The sequence below is a fragment of the Theobroma cacao genome, chromosome 1, assembly GCF_000208745.1.
Source record: "Theobroma cacao cultivar B97-61/B2 chromosome 1, Criollo_cocoa_genome_V2, whole genome shotgun sequence".
NCBI lineage: Eukaryota > Viridiplantae > Streptophyta > Magnoliopsida > Malvales > Malvaceae > Theobroma > Theobroma cacao.
The window spans coordinates 35,854,436-35,871,961 of NC_030850.1; the positions used below are offsets into that span (position 1 = coordinate 35,854,436).

Consider the following 17,526-nt stretch of genomic DNA (forward strand, 5'->3'; position numbering starts at 1 on the left):
GAACGTTTTCTTTGGTTTTAAATAAACGACCTTGAAAATTGAAATGATGATATCATGTTGTAAAATGGCAATGTGATAGAGCTTGCTTAACCTTGTCACCAAGCACTTAACACAATATAAAAATCTCAATGCTATTTAATCCAAATGCTTATATGCTACTTAACTTTTTTTAATTTTAGTGATATAAAATAATGATGACAAAAGTTAATAAATTATCATGAATTTAATTACGAGATTCAAATATATATATTTATTAAGAATAACCTTAATGTAATATTCATTAATTATATCAATTAATTTTTTAAAATTTTTTATCATATTTTTTAAAAGAATAAATTGAAAAAGTTACATCCTAATTAAAAAAATATTAATTTTAGGAAATATTAAATCAACAAAATGATAAATTAAATTATTGAAAAATATAAACCATTTTGAACATTGAGAAAAGTACTTTTTTTGGGCTTGGCCCAAATATTCAGAAAGTGCCACGTGCATTGCACGCCACTTCTACGATATTGTTCCCCAAGTCACACCTGAACCGCCAATTTCATTTTATTATTTTTTTTTTATGGAGGAAAAACCGCCAATTTCTTGATTTTCATCGTCGCAGAAAGATAATCCCACTATGACACTCGCAGCCGTCACTCTATCATCTCCTCTCAGTCTCGCTACCAAATTAAAACGACGGCCACATCCTAAAATCACCTGCTCCTCCGTCACTACCCAATCGCAGTCAGCCAAACAGGACCTCCTCAATCTCATTTACGACCAAGACCGGGGCCTCATATCCCAAAGAGACCCTGCCAAACGCGATGCGATCATCAAAGCCATCGATGCCATGGCCATCCTGGGTCGCGATACTGTCACCACTGGCGATTCCCTCTCCGCCACGTGGCGGCTTCTATGGACCACGGAGAAAGAGCAGCTCTTCATTATAGAGAAAGCTCACCTGTTAGGTACTCGAGCCGGCGACGTTTTGCAGGTCATTGATGTCGAGAAGAAGACTCTTAATAACGTGATCACGTTTCCACCTGATGGAGTTTTCTTCGTTCGATCCAGCATTGAAGTTACTTCCTCTCAGAGAGTGAATTTCAAGTATTTATTCAAACTGAAATCAATTTTAATTGTTTTTTTTTTCTCTCGATTAACTATTTAGTAAAGTTTTATTCGAATTCTTTAGATTTACGAGTGCGGTTCTGAGGGGAAAAAGCTGGGAGATTCCGTTGCCGCCGTTTGGGCAGGGTTGGTGAGTTCCTTATCCTTTTTTGAAATATTTGTGCCGCGTGATTCGAAATGCTGATTGTTGATTGGTCTTTTACATTCGGAATTATTGGTGCCAAGTTGAGCATTAGCCAATTAGGTCGACTCTTCCTAGCTGTTTACAATTCGACTAAACATGTTGTGTGGATGGTTTGAAGTTTAATCCCTTCATCTAACTTAAATACTAGCTATTTTGTACTGTTTTATGGTAATTTCTTGTTCATGCACGTCTTATCCGACCTCATCTCTTTCTCTTCTGTTTAGATAAAGCAGAAAGGGACACGGACTTGGCTGCTATAGTTTAGTTTTACTACCATTACTTCCATGTTTCACTGATCTCGAGGTTTTATGTAGGTTCGAGACTGTCTACCTTGATGATGATTTTCGAGTTGTGAAGGATATCAGGGATGATTACTTAGTTGTTGAGCGTGCTCCATATAACTGGAAAGAATAAAGTGCATGATTTTTCCTCTAGTCATAGTAATCAAATGTGAGTCCCTTATTCCTATAATTGAAAATTAGTTGTACATATGTCATTTCTTCCTTCTTGTTTTTTCGTTTCTGCTTTGCTTTGAGGTGGGTTTGAGGGCGGTTTGTGCTTTAGGGTGGGTAAGAAATGCTAGTAACTAAAGAAGCCGAAATCTGTGCTGCTTTTATTTCTCATTTCTTTTGGTGTTACATCAGTATGCATGGTTCTTTCCTTGCATGCACATGTATGTATATGAGGAAATACCATAAAGGCTTTTCTTTTTACTTTTATTCCATTTTCCATTATTTCAATCAGGTGATTGTTCCCGGGATGTGCCTCTGCTTCCAAACAATTATCTGCAGGATTTATGGCCTCTTCCCCTCTCTACTGGTGACACAAACATTTAACATGCAATGTATATTTGACAAATATATACTGTACATGTGAATATTTTCAGGAATATGAAGGCAGAATTAGAGCACATGGTTTTGTAACAGCTGATGACTACATACTTCAATGTTGATGCTTTCCGCAATCCTTTTTTTGTATTATATTTCTGCTTCATGCATATAAAGTTTTTTAAATTCGATTGATTGACTTGGTGCAATAATTCTCATATTTATTCAATTTCAAACTCAACACATATGTTCTTTTTTTTTCTTTTCCCTTCATTAAACAGCTTTCAACTTGCTGTACACAATATTCTACTCATTTTTGTCTCAAATGTCAAATATATGAAGCCTTCACTGTCAAGGCATATTTGTCTTCTTAGATCACACTCATGAAGACATATTTTACTCATTTTGTTTCAGTTTTGGACACATATCAATTAATCAGAGAATTATCTGATAGTGCTTCTTTACTCTGATTTCATGGGCCTTTTCTCCTTAATATTCTTCACATTGTTGAGGATCATTTCAGGATTGGAGAATCAATAACTTTTTGTAACCTTCTGCTTCTAATTATGTATAAATGTTTTTCTTTCATACTTCTAGTTTGAGTTTAGTTTCAGGTAATTTTATTAGCCTGAAGGTGCAAAAAGATGAGGGTTCAATTTGTCCCTAGCTGCGTACAGTTTTGTTATTTTTCAAGCTGCTTGCCTGTGCCAAAATGATCCTCACAAAATGATTTTTTCTTTCAAGATTAAGTTTGTGCTAATTAAATGATGTGTCAACTTAATCTAGATATGTCCAATATAATTAAAGGGGCTTGGTAACTTGAAGCATTGCAGAAGATACTTGGGGGCATGTTGGTTGATGCCTCTGTTTTACATTGTAGGCACGGAGTTCTCATAGTCTCCTTGTTCTGTTACCAGGAATTTTTGTTTTTGTAGTTTTATATGAATGCTTTCTAATTTGAATTTGGTTTGACTTAAGCTAGGTTGTGTGGGGCTCTATATCAATGTATGTACATACACATGTAGGCACACCTGCATTCACACTTTCAAAAGCTTATATGCAAAGACCAAATAATAAATGAAAATGATCTGTTATCATTTGCCTGAATATATTATTGTGGATGGGAATATGCCGAATGAACAAACAGAAGTGTTATAAATAGTAATAGGCAATTGTGGGCCTAGATTATGAGGAATCAAGAAACACGTCAAACAAGCAATCATACATCTCTCCAGAAAAAAAAAAATCAAGAAAGCAAGAAAGAAAGGCACTCATGCATCTGATGAGGATGAAAGGTTGTAAATGGCAAAGTAGGGTGCTATTTAGAGAAACATCTGGAGTATCATTGTTTCATGCTTCCTTTGCCTGCATTAAATCATACTAGGATATTGTTGGGAGTTTTAAACCTTTAAAAGGAAACATGATCAATGGAAAAACTAGGGAAATAATGGAGAACTTGAATTTTAAGAGCTTAGAGAAAGGAAAGGTTTGAACTGGTTTTGTTTTCACTAAAAGCTTCACAAAAATCCTCAATTATATGTGTCTATGGGATCTTCTATTACATCTTTTGTGCTTGAACTTATAGGCTCTCTCTTGTTACTTTCTGGTAACCAAAATCTACATGCTCCTTGTATGGCCTCCCTCTTCCCAAGAGCTTCCAATAGTGCTGCCTCCTTCCCCACAGATTCTACAGAAGAAAAATGAATCAATTCACTCCAGATCTACATGAGAAAGTTGCATGGTAGTCCTGCTTTTTCTCCTCTCTGCCACACATTTTCTCTGAAAAACTTTTATGACCTTTCAGGATAGTTTTGCAATTTTGTTATTTCTCCTTAAAATTTGTGAGCCTGAAGTGCAAATTTGTCAAATATAATGCTTGTTTGTAAATATGTCGGGTTTGGTTTGTGAATGACATCTCAAGGGCGTGGCTGCAGTTTTATCAGTTAACAGTAATGCATTATGGAATGAATTTATTTATTGATCTCCTTCAAGGTAGAAATAAGATTACTTATTCTTTTTACTTTTCATCCCATTTCATGTTTCTTTTTTCTCCCATTTATTGCTTTTGGTCTCTTTGCTCGTATGAGTAGGTTTTCTGATGAAGTGGTTGTCTAATGGGTTTAATTAGCCAGTTTTATAAACAGGTTCGCATCTGTATTTATGGATTGTAAATTTCAGGATTGGGAAGGATATTTGTGATGATTGTTTTGGTGGACTTTGCTCCTTATGATTGGATGAAGTTGTATACCATTCTTAGTTTAATTTTTCCATTATTGTTTGCATGATTTAGACAATTTAAGCTGTGTTAATATTGTCATATGTCCACACCAGTTTGTTGGTTTTGCTTTTATTTGCTAAATTCTGCTCTCTGATGTCATTCAGAGCGTGCCTCCTGGAAATAAACTTTTGAAGCCCCTTGCTGAGATGTGACAGACTATTAGTTTTACTATTCACATAATAGCTCTTTCTGAACCTATGTAGTAGTTCTCACGACTTGCGTTATTGCTGTTCAGCCTGTGTACTATGTGTGGTGCATAAATACTCCAGTTCTTATGTTTTTCTTCAAGCTTTTTTCTGTACGTTATTGCTTTTTTTCAAGCTTTCTACTCTTTGAAGCTAAGGTTGCACCGTAAAGACAAAAGGTCGCATCACTGTGAGGAAATCTTCAGGAGTGATACTCTAATATTCAAGTTTATGTCGACGTGTTACTTGCATAGTCATCATCAATAGTGCTCCCTTTTCTCTCTGACACACTCACATACATGCATATTGAAATGTATGACATGTAATATTGTTTAATTAGTTTCCTTTGCAGCGAAGTTCTCTTTGCTGCTCAAAGACAGAGATGGACCAATATTCAGTACGAAAACCTAACTCAACTCCTTGTTATTTCCTTCCCTCTTCCTCTGTTTCTCTTTTATATATGTAGGTCAGAGTTGCCAAAAGCTGTAGTTTAACAGCAGGTTTGAAGTATAGGCAGTGGCTTTACATTGATCCTCTTACATTTTTCTCAAATTATTTATTGATAACTGATAAGACAACCCATGCTTCTCCCTCCCTCTAAACCATAGGAGAAAGACAACATTTCAGTATTTTATTGTTGGGCTTTTCGAATTTGCATTGCATTAAGAAATATTATTAAACCCAAATGAGCCCCCACCCATCGGAACAAAAAGGCCCTTATAATTAGCATCAGGAAATCAAAATGTGGGGCAGCATATCGTATGTTTATGCATTAAGCACTAAGCATGAGTGTAAAATCTTATGTTCCGATAGCTTTGGGCCATCTCTTGTGGGCATGAATGTGCGGCCTTATTCTTGAATAAATTACTCTGAAGCCTCTTTTTGCCTGCTTTGGCTTTGGGATTTGAGTATTGGGACCCTCAGTTTTGTGCACGGGTTCAGGTTTTGACCTATTTGTTTATTGCTTCCGTTGACTGATTAATCTTTTATCTCTTTTGTGTTTTTTTTTTGCCACTATCTGTACAATATCTTGGATATAAATCGATTAGACTTGGAACTTGATTGGATTCCGAGAAGACAATTGTGACATGAACTAGGTAAGGATTAATTACAGTTTCCCTGTTTTTGAGACATCTTTTTCCTTCTCTACCCCTCGTGTCCGTACCTCTCTACACCATCCCCAACTTTTTGCACGACCTGGTTGCCAGAGATGGACCAGTGTCTTGGTCTTTATGGCAAGGTGAAATTATATTTTAGGCACGTGACTAGAAGTAGTAACTTGGAGTAATTCAATATGCAATGATCAACCAGCTGCTCCCCTTGGTAAAAAAACATAAATGAGTTGGAATTGAATGTAGGGAAATAGAATTACTTATCCAAAAGTTCAGAAAGAGAGACGGAACAGAGGAAAAACTTTTATGACCTTTCAGGATAGTTTTGCAATTTTGTTATTTCTCCTTAAAAGTGAGCCTGAAGTGCAAATTTGTCAAATATAATGCTTGTTTGTAAATTTTTAGGGTTTGGTTTGTGAATGACATCTCAAGGGCGTGGCTGCAGTTTTATCAATTGACAGTAATGCATCATGGAATGAATTTATTTATTGATCTCCTTAAAGGTTAAAATTAGATTACTTATTCTATTTACTTTTCATCCCATTTCATGTTTCTCTTTTTTTCCCTTTTATTGCTTTTGGACTCTGTGCTCGTATGAGTAGGTTTTCTGATGAAGTGGTTGTCTAATGGTTTTAGTTAGCCAATGTTATAAACAGGTTCGCATCTGTATCTATGGATTCTAAATTTCAGGGTTGGGAAGGATAGTTGTGATGATTGTTTTGGTGGACTTTTCTCCTTATGATTGGATGAAGTTGTATACCATTCTTAGTTTAATTTTTCCGTTATTGTTTGCATGATTTAGACAGTTTTAAGCTGTGATAATATTGTCATATGTCCACACCAGTTTGTTGGTTTTGCTTTTATTTGCTAAATTCTGCTCTCTGATGTCATTCAGAGCTTGCCTCCTGGAAATAAACTTTTGAAGCCCCTTGCTGAGACGTAACGGACTATTAGTTTTACTATACACATAATAGCTCTTTCTGAACCTATCTAGTAGTTCTTACGACTTGCATTATTGCTGTTCAGCCTGTGTACTATGTGTGGTGCATAAATACTTCAGTTCTTATGTTTTTCTTCAAGCTTTTTTCTGTACGTTATTGCTTTTCTTCAAGCTTTCTACTCTTTGAAGCTAAGGTTGCACCATAAAGACAAAAGGTTGCATCACTGTGAGGAAAATCCAGGTGAAATTGGTTTCTTCAGGAGTGGTCCTCTAATATTCAAGTTTATATCGATGTGTTGCTTGCATAGTCATCATCAATAGTGCTCCCTTTTCCCTCTGACACACTCACGTACATGCATATTGAAATGTATGACGTGTAATATTGTTCAATTAGTTTCCTTTGCAGCGAAGTTCTCTTTGCTGCTTAAAGACAGAGATGGACCAATATTCAGTACGAAAACCTAACTCAACTCCTTGTTATTTCCTTCCCTCTTCCTCTGTTTCTCTTTTATATATGTAGGTCAGAGTTGCCAAAAGCTGTAGTTTAACAGCAGGTTTGAAATATAGGCAGTGGCCTTACATTGATCCTCTTACATTTTTCTCAAATTATTTATTGATAACTGAAAAGACAACCCATGCTTTTCCCTCCCTCTAAACCATAGGAGAGAGACAACATTCCAGTATTTTATTGTTGGGCTTTTCGAATTTGCATTGCATTAAGAATTAGTATTAAAACCCAAATGCGCCCCCACGCATCGGAGCAGAGGAATCAAGGCCCTTATATTTAGAATCAGGAAATCAAAATGTGGGGCCGCACATCTTATGTTTATGCATTAAGCACTAAGCATGAGTGCAAAATCTTATGTTCCAATAGCTTTGGGCCGTCGCTTGTGGGCACGAATATGCGGCCTTATTCTTGAATAAGTTACTTTGAAGCCTCTTTTTGCCTGCTTTAGGCTTTGGCATTTGAGAATTGGGACCCTCAGTTTTGTGCACGGGTTCAGGTTTTCACCTATTTGTTTATGGCTTCCGTTGACTGATTAATCTTTTATCTCTTTCGTGTTTTTTTTTTTGCCACTTTCTGTACAATATCTTGGATATAAATCGATTAGACTTGGAACTTGATTGGATTCCGAGGAGACAACCGTGACATGAACTAGGTAAGGATTAATTACAGTTTCCCTGTTTTTGAAACATCCTTTTCCTTCTCTACCCCTCGTGTCCGTACCTCTCTACACCATCCCCAACTTTTTGCACGACCTGGTTGCCAGAGATGGACCAGTGTCTTGGTCTTTATGGCAAGGTGAAATTATATTTTAGGCACGTGACTAGAAGTAGTAACTTGGAGTAATTCAATATGCAATCATCATCCAGCTGCTCCCCTTGGTAAAAAACATAAATGAGTTGGAATTGAATAAATGGAAATAGAATTACTTATCCAAAAGTTTAGAACGGTAGACGGAACAGAGGAAAGTCCTATTGTTTGAGGTACTGGGTAGATGGCGAAATAGGCTTAGTACTAATTCGTATGGAGAGCAAATGTGTACGTAGAATCTGGGTCGGACCCAAGCTTTCACTCAGCCAGATCTAGGGAGGCCCACCGACGATCGTGATTCACATGGAATGGCGGGTGCATGGGACCCGACCGACCAAGGGTAGATGAAATTTCATGGCAACATTTGCAGGAGTCAATTTGGATGGTGGGTGCGGGGTAGGCCCACCAAAAGAAGCACACTTTTATTGCAAAATGGGGGTACATCGTCCCTCTGGCTCCTCTTCATAACGGTGTCCCATGGGGGGTTGGCTGTACGGAATTAAAATCCCCTCCCCGAAATGCCCAGGCAAGAGGGGTGGCTGTTGGGCTTGTGGGCACAGCATGATACGTGAAAAGAAAAAAGAAAGTGCCAAATTACAGAGAGAGGGGCGATGGGGAGGGTGACAGGGTGGGGGGGATTTTGTGTGGGGTTCCCTTGCTTCTTAGCCTTACGATGCTGGACCCTTTTCCCCCCACCTTCCGTAGGTGTCACTTTCGACTTGACACTGATGCACATCCACCCCCTTGGTTTTCATGAATTTTGCTGTCAAAGTTTCGTTATGTCGGCGACCTCGGTTCAGAGAGCCACCCTCTCCACCTCCATTTCTACTTTAGAATCCCATTTTTTTCATCCTTTTTTATGTGTTTTTTTCCCTCAACAATAACAAGATCGAACTTAGAGAAAAATAAGGTGGCAACTTTCTCTTTTTTCGTACTTAGCAAATTTCTAGTTTTATTCAGTTTCTCAAAGGAAAAATTATGGCATAACTTTGTTAAGTGTTGGAAAGTTGGGTTGGCAAAAAGGAAGAAGATTTAAAATTTTAATATATATATATATATACATATATTTTCGTGATTGATTTTCTTGTTGTGAATTATAAAATATGAACACAATCACATGAATCTACCAACAAGGGAATATGATACTATGAAGATGTTGACCCACGGGATCGGTCTTGTCATTACGTAGGGATTTAGAATTATTATCGTATTGGGTGGAATAGATTGATTAAAATCGGCACTTGGAAAGTGGTTGATTGCATATTGGAAAAAAAAAACAGCCAAAATAACCAATTTCAAACATGTACTTCACGTTGCATAAACAGTCAAGTTTGTACTTTCCTCCATGACGCTTCAACTCCTTTCAACACACATGAAAAGATGACCCTTTTTTGTATCGATTCTTAGTTCATGGATGATTTCAGCTTCCCATTTTTCTTCAAAGTAAACAGTTGTTAAATGTTTGAACAAAACCCACCCCTGGTTGGCAAGCTCGTGCAATGAATGCAGCCCAAGTTTTTTCAATATTCACTTGATTTTTGCCTCTATTATTTGTACCCGGGAGGCTTGCAACTCAATCGGCTTCTGCAGTGACTGCGACGTTGTACTTGAACCAACGAGTTGAGTTTGGCCAAATCTGCATGATTAATCGAATTCATATCTTGTCCAAATTTATTGATAAAATATCTTAATCTGACTTAAATTAATCCGAGAGGATTGAATTCATGTTCACTTACTACTCATTCTCATCCCATCAAAGAGCAAGTGATGATATATATATATAGTCATAAGTGCAGATTATAGTATACCTTAATGTCTGCCACGTGGATGTAGAGCACTGAAAGAAATCTGAGTGCAACAGACTGTAAATGATCCCAATTATGGAATTCTGGCGCAGATATGTGGTGGTCCCAATGATCCATGGTTGTAGGGCGTCAGCAAAAAGCAATGACAGAGCTGCTTTTCTTGCGGGCTACACTTGCGTGTGCTTTACATACACAAAACCTGCCGTGTCCTTGCATGCTGGCTTCCTGGATCTCCTCCTTTTTCAGCTCTCAGGTATATCAGAATGAAATGAACATGCATAACCCCCCCGACCCTCACCATTTTCTTTTAAATTTTTTAGCATTACGTCCCCATTCTACATGTAAATATACTACATGGGAATGCATGGAATAACTCCTAAACTACATCTTTTGTATTTACATTCATCAAGATGAAAGAGTTAATTCAAGTTTCAACCATGTGCGTTCATGATTTAATACCGAGAACATTCCGCTGCCTTCTATAAATCTTATCAATATTGCACCCACTTGTTATCACATGCATGCATTTCTCGGCCTGTAACGAGGTTTTAGTTGTTTCTATTTTAAGGGAAGAAAGTATTTTATTGACGTGGGGTGTAGTAAAATCACAATCAATCACACAACTTAATTATGTAATCATGATAAGCAATCCAAGAAAGTCATTACCAAAAATTCATAAAGCAGAGATATCGAATCTTGCATTTGGTACTTTTAATATAATCGGAGATATGTTTTATTTTTTGAAATACAATAAAATAATTTATAATTTAAAAAACGTATAATATTACAGAAATCACTTTTAATTATAAAAAAATGAAAAAAAAATTCAATAAATAATATTAAAATAATCAAATCTTTTGTATCACTACGAAACATGAAATATAAACATAAATGCATGATTAAACCCTTTTTTCCCCCTAACTATATGTTTTATGTTTAGAAAATTAAACAAAAAATTGTTACAGTTTCATGAACTCGATCCACACATAACTTGGCTTGCCCTGTCTTCGATGGTACCATTTATCACAGAACTATTCTTATATAATTATATCTGATTATGAAGCTAATATAATTTTTATTTGGGTCTTCCTCATTCTCCAACAAGTCTTTAAAATAAACTATGAAATTAAGCTAGTTGGCCACAAACTTTTAATTCACAAATGACGTCCTTGTTACGTTGCATTATCGTTGGAAGTTGCAGGCCAATAATCTCTCCTTCTTTTTCCTTTCTAATCTTAATTATAGTTGACTAGCTGAAAGATTTGTAATGGTTTCTTAAATCATTCAAATCCGAGTAACCTAAACACTAAATTAAGTTAGATTCGAATCTACATCGATGTGATCCCGACAACGGTGGAAGCAAATCCTTTTGATAATCAAAACAAAAATTTTTTGGATGTGGACATTTTGCTGGGACCCTAAGTTTTTCTTTTTCCTTCTCTTATCTTCCTCAATCCCTTTGAGGAAACCAAAATGCTTTTCCATCTCTTAATTTTCCTATCTTTCTATTCATTATTTGCAGCATGATCTCTCGAGTGTAAGAGAAAAAAAAGGATGGGTGTTTATTGTAACCACACATGATTAATTTCGTATGATTCACGGGTTAACAAAAATATCGATTTTTCTATCATTCCGTAATGTTTTATATTCTGGGTTTCTGCTCTAATAATTTTTTTCTGTCTCTCAAGGAAAAAAAAATTAAAAGACTACTAAAAAACTTTAAGCTAAAGTACTCTAAATATGAGATATGTACTTTTAATCTTAATTATTGATGATTACGTAATGGTAAAGCTAGACTTCCATTTCCATTATTCATTGATGTATAACTGATTGTACATATTAATGACAATTGACATCTTGAAGGAAAGGAAGATTAGTATAGTTAAGTTTTGTAAACAATGATGACCATTGATCAAGTTAGTTTGAGGAAAAGGACCAGTATTTTTCTTATTGATTGTTTGAATCCCAGTCATTAATTATCTAATTGATTAACTCGGCCAAAACCTAATCTCAAAAGGCATGCCCGCGGTAGCTTTGCCAAACTCTTCTTCGGCCTGTAGCCATCAGCACACCCACAGGGCCACAGTCACCATTATGCATCAACATCAGCCTACCAAGTACCTAACTAATTAATTAATTACATAAATTTCTTTTCATTGAGATTACATATGAAAAGGAAGATACACGTGAATTACGAAAAAAGGTATCTAATGACAGATAATTTCCTTTTATTTCGTTTATTTTAAATTTTGTAAAGTGGGTAATGTTATCCCATATCTTCAGTTTGCTTGAAACTTAGGGTATCTATTGGCAAAATTGAAATGTCAATTACAAATCAAAGTCTATGATGACTTTTATTTTATTTTATTTTGTTTTTAATTTTTTTCCACAAGCCGAGGATGACTTTTTTATTCCTCAAAGATGTGGATGATTACCTGGCTGCGCCATTGCAGAGAAACAGGAAAAAGGAAATACCCAGAAAGTGACCCAAGATCCAAAGCATTGACATGCTGAAAACCAAGTCTACCAAATGATGATGGAACTAGACCTTGGAAATTTATTAGAAAATTATTGGAAACTCAGCCAACATCTTGGTTTTGACATCTCTTGAAAAAGGCCTACGCAAGTGGTGATGGAACTTGAGATTTGGTTGCTGATATTTATCATAATTATTTTAATTTTTTATTTATTATTGGTGTTGCATGAAGTCTCCCAAATTATTTCAATGATGAATTTTAACCACATACTTCAAGCTTATTTCATAATTATTACCTCTATATCACAGTCAAGATTTAAGACGTGTATATATATATATATATTTAATTTTGTTTTATATTTTTCTTATTTGGTTAATTTAATCATATATTAGATTTTATATTTTATTCACATAGATCATGTATGCCAAATTTTAAATTAATTAAAAATATTTGAATATTTGGTTGATTTAATAAAATTTTTATTGTTTAATATTATATTAGAAAAGGTAATATTCTCAACTGATATAACAAAAAAATCAAAATATTTTGAAATTTTACATGCATATAAATAAACTATTAATTATACATAAAATTGTAAAAAATATAAGTAAAATTAATTGACAATTTCTGCCGAAGAACCCTAAAGCATGTCATGTAAATGATCAGAATGATGCCACATCAATGCTGAGGTACAAGCAAAGGTCACCATTAGGAGCCCACCATGGGAATTTAGAGCATAAATCTCGACGTTGAAATGGAATATTTATAGTTTAAATTAAATTCCTTTCTTCTTCAATCGTAGGCCACAATTCTTTAATAAATAATTAACCAAAAAATATATATAATTTCCCCTTAGCATAGAGAGGTGGCATATGCTTCACGCTTCTAGGGCTTGAAAAGGATGGGAGAAAGGTCGCATATCGAAAAGAGAAACAAAAAAAAAAACAAATTATTTAATCACATTTTAAATAATGGGAATAAGTCCAATATATAGTGAAAGAATAATAATGTAAAAATTTTTATAACATCATCGCGTATTTGTGTATGAATCATTAGTCAAAATAATTGAAAAAAAATAAACAATTTTGTATGCATTTGAATAGAAAAGAGTAAAATATCTGTCAATAAATTATTTCAATTTGAAAATTATAGTTGAATTGTTGACTATAAAAGAGATCATTAATGTTTTTGACCCGGAATAACTTTAAGTTATAAATTACGTCATTCATCGAACTCAAATTAATCTTAAAATCAAAATCAACAGAACCAATCAAGAATATAGAGATTCTTGAAGCAATACAAAATCAGATATATTGTCTCTTGGCAAAGATCCCATGTCATAATACAATTTGTTTTTGACCATTAATGAGGTGAATGGCACCCAAAAATCTAATAAATGGCCACTAGTGGAGGGGGGAAGACAAAATTGGACTGGAAGAGGGAATTGAGGTCTTACATTTTTTTCATTAATTTTTCTACATTAAATTATTAGTTGACCAAAGACCAATAATATATTTTATTGTGGAAGTTGTCTGGTAATTCAGCTATTTAAAATGGGCATAATCAATACAAAATCATTCCTGCCACCAAACAACTTTTATTAGTAACTCGTCAAAACCATTTTCTTTGCTATATAATGGCACACATCGCAAATGAGGAATTTGGAGGCCCAAACACATCGGCTGCTTTTCGTCCCGCATGTCAATTTTCGTAAACATAAAGCAGATGTAAAAGCTCCCTTTGGCCCCACGTTATGCTTATCAGCTTCCTGCCCTAGTCTGTGTTTTCCCTCATACCATTATATTCATACCCCCGTTCCTCTTCTCATCGTCCGATTAACAGGGGCCTTTTTCATCGGATTGTCAGGGGAGCTTGATGTTGACTGAATATATTTTTACTTTTTTGTTTAAAACAATAAAAAATTTATTAAACTATATTCATTTATACAAGTAATTTTAATGAAACAGTCAAATTTAATGGGAACTCATATTTTATACTCATGTAATATGATGTAATCGAATAATTTATTTCATATCAATTATGTAATCACGTTAGTTATGATGTTGTCACGTTGGTAATTCATCTATTATCTAAATAGAAAATGTTGATTTATATTAGATATAATGATAAGTTTTTTTTTAATTAAAAGATAAAAATTTATTTGAGTATAATAAAGATATAAATTTAATTAAATAAATATAATTTAACAACATTTTAATATTTAAAATTTTTCTTTTAATTTATAAAATAATTTATTAACCTTTAAATAAAAAGATCATATATTATTGGTCATTGGTGACTTTATTTGAACTATTCTTGATTTCCTTATCTTTTATATTAAACAACGGTCAAGATGCGGTGAATCCATAGCGAGCTTCGTGGAGCTGCGGAGCATAGTGGCGAAGCACGGAGGGCTGCCTGCCTTTCCACTTTTGATTATGATGCTGTGGACTTTGTTTAAAGGTCACTAAACAGTAGTACTGGGGGATTTTTTCGCCGCTCCCCAAAATCCCCACCGCCAATTAATTTAATGACAGTTGCGTCCCACGCTTTGTCAACAACGACAACAAGGCAGAAAGCTGAACCAAGTTGACCATGTTTCACCCTTCACTTTCACTGTTTCACCACTTCGCTGTTTCCAACGAATTCCATCCCCCACTCTCTTCATCCGCGCGTAGGACCACGCTTTACTTAAACAATATTATTTCCTTCTTCTTTTTAGTAATAGTAGTAATCACTAGTTAGCATTTGGTATGCTTTGTTTCTTTTTTTTTTTAAATTATGTATACAATAGAATGGTATTGTATGCATTAAACAAGTCTTTGCATAGACAAATACATCGAATTTAGTATTAATCAACAATAATTGGTTTTTAATCGAAAAGTAATAAGGTCCTAAGAAAAGTATGTATATAACTAACTAATCCTTAAAGGTGGCTTGTTTTTAAATAAGAAAAAGATGGGTACCAATTTCATGAAAGAAAACATACTTGCGAATGGTAATATTTATGTTATGAAATATTATTAAGTATAAAGATGGTGTGTTCATTTTTCTTTTCAAAATAGAGAAGAACAAAGCTTATGATATATAATTTTCAAAGCACTACTTTAGAGAATCAAAATGCTTAGATTTTGGGTAATTTTGATTTTGATACCTAAAAAAAATTTCAATTTATTTAAGAGAGATTGAGATACCAATGCAAACTCTTTTTAATGATAAAACTCGAATTGAATTCATATGTTGAAAATTTGAATATTAATACTTGATTTTGTTTGATTATTATATAATAAATAAATACATATATCTGAATATTTGATTTATTAATTAGAGTAAAATTTAAATTTTCTTTCTCTAAATGAAAAAAAAATACTAACACATTGCAAAGTGAATTAAACTTGCAAGACAATCAAACCAAGTACCACTAATTGATTTAATCATTGCTTAAACTATTCAAAGTATATAATAATAAAAAGGTAATAAATAAATTTTTAAAAATGGGTCGTTTATTTGAATAACGCACATGTTTTGATGATACCTAGGAAGGTGTTGGAGAGGGACAGAGTGGGGGGAGCGTGGGTGGTTCCCCAATTATAAATGGCAAAGAGGCAAAGAACCAGAAAAGGACAAAAGATGGGAAAAAAGAATAGGTAAGAAAAAGAAACCAAAAGCAAAGCCCAGCCCAGGACATAACTGTCATTTTTTAGGACATAAATTTTAAGGTTCACATCTCTCTTCTCTCTCTCTAACTGAAAGCGACTGCAAGCAACCTGTGGTCTACCTGTGAATATATATATATTAATTATATTTATTAATTTATTTTTCCTTTTTGGTGTATAAAAAGTAAAAATGTATGGGATTTATACACCGACTCTGAAACCTTCACTCCTTCTTTATATATAGATATGGCTCTCTTGTAGTTATCTCTCTTTCTTGGGCTTCTTTTTTTTTGGGTTCTCTCTTTCAATCAAATCATCTTCTTCTTCTTCGTATTGTTCTCTTAATTATTCAGCGAAATTCAAAGCCTTCAATAATGGTGGATCTTCAAACTGTTTGCTGCATGTGCGGCGACGTTGGTTTCCCTGACAAGCTCTTCCGCTGCAACAAATGCCGCCACCGTTTTCAACATTCGTATGAATTTTTGTCATCATTTAACCATCGTCTTCATCATCATCATCATCATCATCATCATCATGTATGCATATGTTATCATCATCATCATCATCATCATCATGGGCTTGACAGCTACCCTTAACTGAATTCATCTTATCATCATCACCGGTAGATAACTGGATACCCATCTCCACCAAGCAGCACCACCCAACAACCACCACCAAACATCATGCTTTCGTAATAGCACCAGTGAAAACATCCTAGGCAATCATCATCATGGACATGTTCATCATCCTATAATCATATTCTTTCCAAAGCTTACAAATATAGTTCAGCTTTCATCATACCCATGCGAATTTCTAGTATATTTTATGGCTTGACACTTGTACTTAAAACGATTTTATTGAATCTGGCAGGTATTGCAGTAACTATTACAGTGAGTTGGCAGAGCCAATTGAACTGTGTGATTGGTGCCAAAGCGAGGAAAGAAGCTCAAGGCACGGAAGCTCTTCAAAGAAATCATCAACCGGAAACGAAACTGGAATTACAAACCGATCCGAGTATTCGGGTACTGACAAAATCAAGCAACAAGATCGAGACGAGAGCGCTGAGAAAGGAAAGAGCAGCGGGACTCCTTCTCCAAGGCCTACGACACGCAGGTACAAGCTTCTCAAGGATGTGATGTGCTAAAAAAACAAAAAGACTTGAAAAAAAGAAAACCCACAAAGAAAAAAAGAAGAGAGTTTGTGTCGAGTCTGTGTTGATAGTAGCAAATGTTCATAAGTTGTTTATCCCAGTGTTTTCTTTCGAGGGTCATGGATGAATTTTGTTGGAAGTATGGCTTTCACTTTTCTTTCAGTAAGTTGTTAATAATAAAATAATGTAACTTTAATCAAATTGGTTCGGTGGCACAAGTTTTTAAGCCTTTTTTTCTCTTCAATCCGGTGTCTGCCTCCCCTTTCTGTCCTCCTAGTAGTTCAATTGGACATATTTAGGCCAAAGTTTTGCAAGATAAGAGAAAAAATTCTTGATGCATGACAGATGAGATAGGTTTCGTGCATGAAATATGTTGGATCATCTGACTGACATAACAAAAGTTGGATAACCTATTCAAGTCCTTGGGGAATTGGTCCCTGGAAAACAGTGAATTTTCTTTCCAGGCTGAAATGTTTGGATC

At 34.8% G+C, this 17,526-nt stretch overlaps 2 protein-coding genes across 2 annotated transcripts; both read left to right on the forward strand.

Moving 5' to 3' along the window:
- LOC18614391 (probable plastid-lipid-associated protein 11) lies at positions 570 to 2,336 on the forward strand. Its single transcript, XM_007052139.2, has 4 exons — positions 570 to 1,095; positions 1,181 to 1,246; positions 1,615 to 1,750; positions 2,045 to 2,336. Exons 1-3 carry the CDS (start codon positions 626 to 628, stop codon positions 1,712 to 1,714), a joined length of 636 nt encoding a protein of 211 aa, XP_007052201.2. The 5' UTR covers positions 570 to 625; the 3' UTR covers positions 1,715 to 1,750; positions 2,045 to 2,336.
- LOC18614392 lies at positions 16,086 to 17,271 on the forward strand. The gene is made up of 2 exons (XM_007052141.2): positions 16,086 to 16,367; positions 16,766 to 17,271. The coding sequence occupies exons 1-2, from the start codon at positions 16,270 to 16,272 to the stop codon at positions 17,037 to 17,039; spliced, it is 372 nt and encodes a 123-aa protein (XP_007052203.1). The 5' UTR covers positions 16,086 to 16,269; the 3' UTR covers positions 17,040 to 17,271.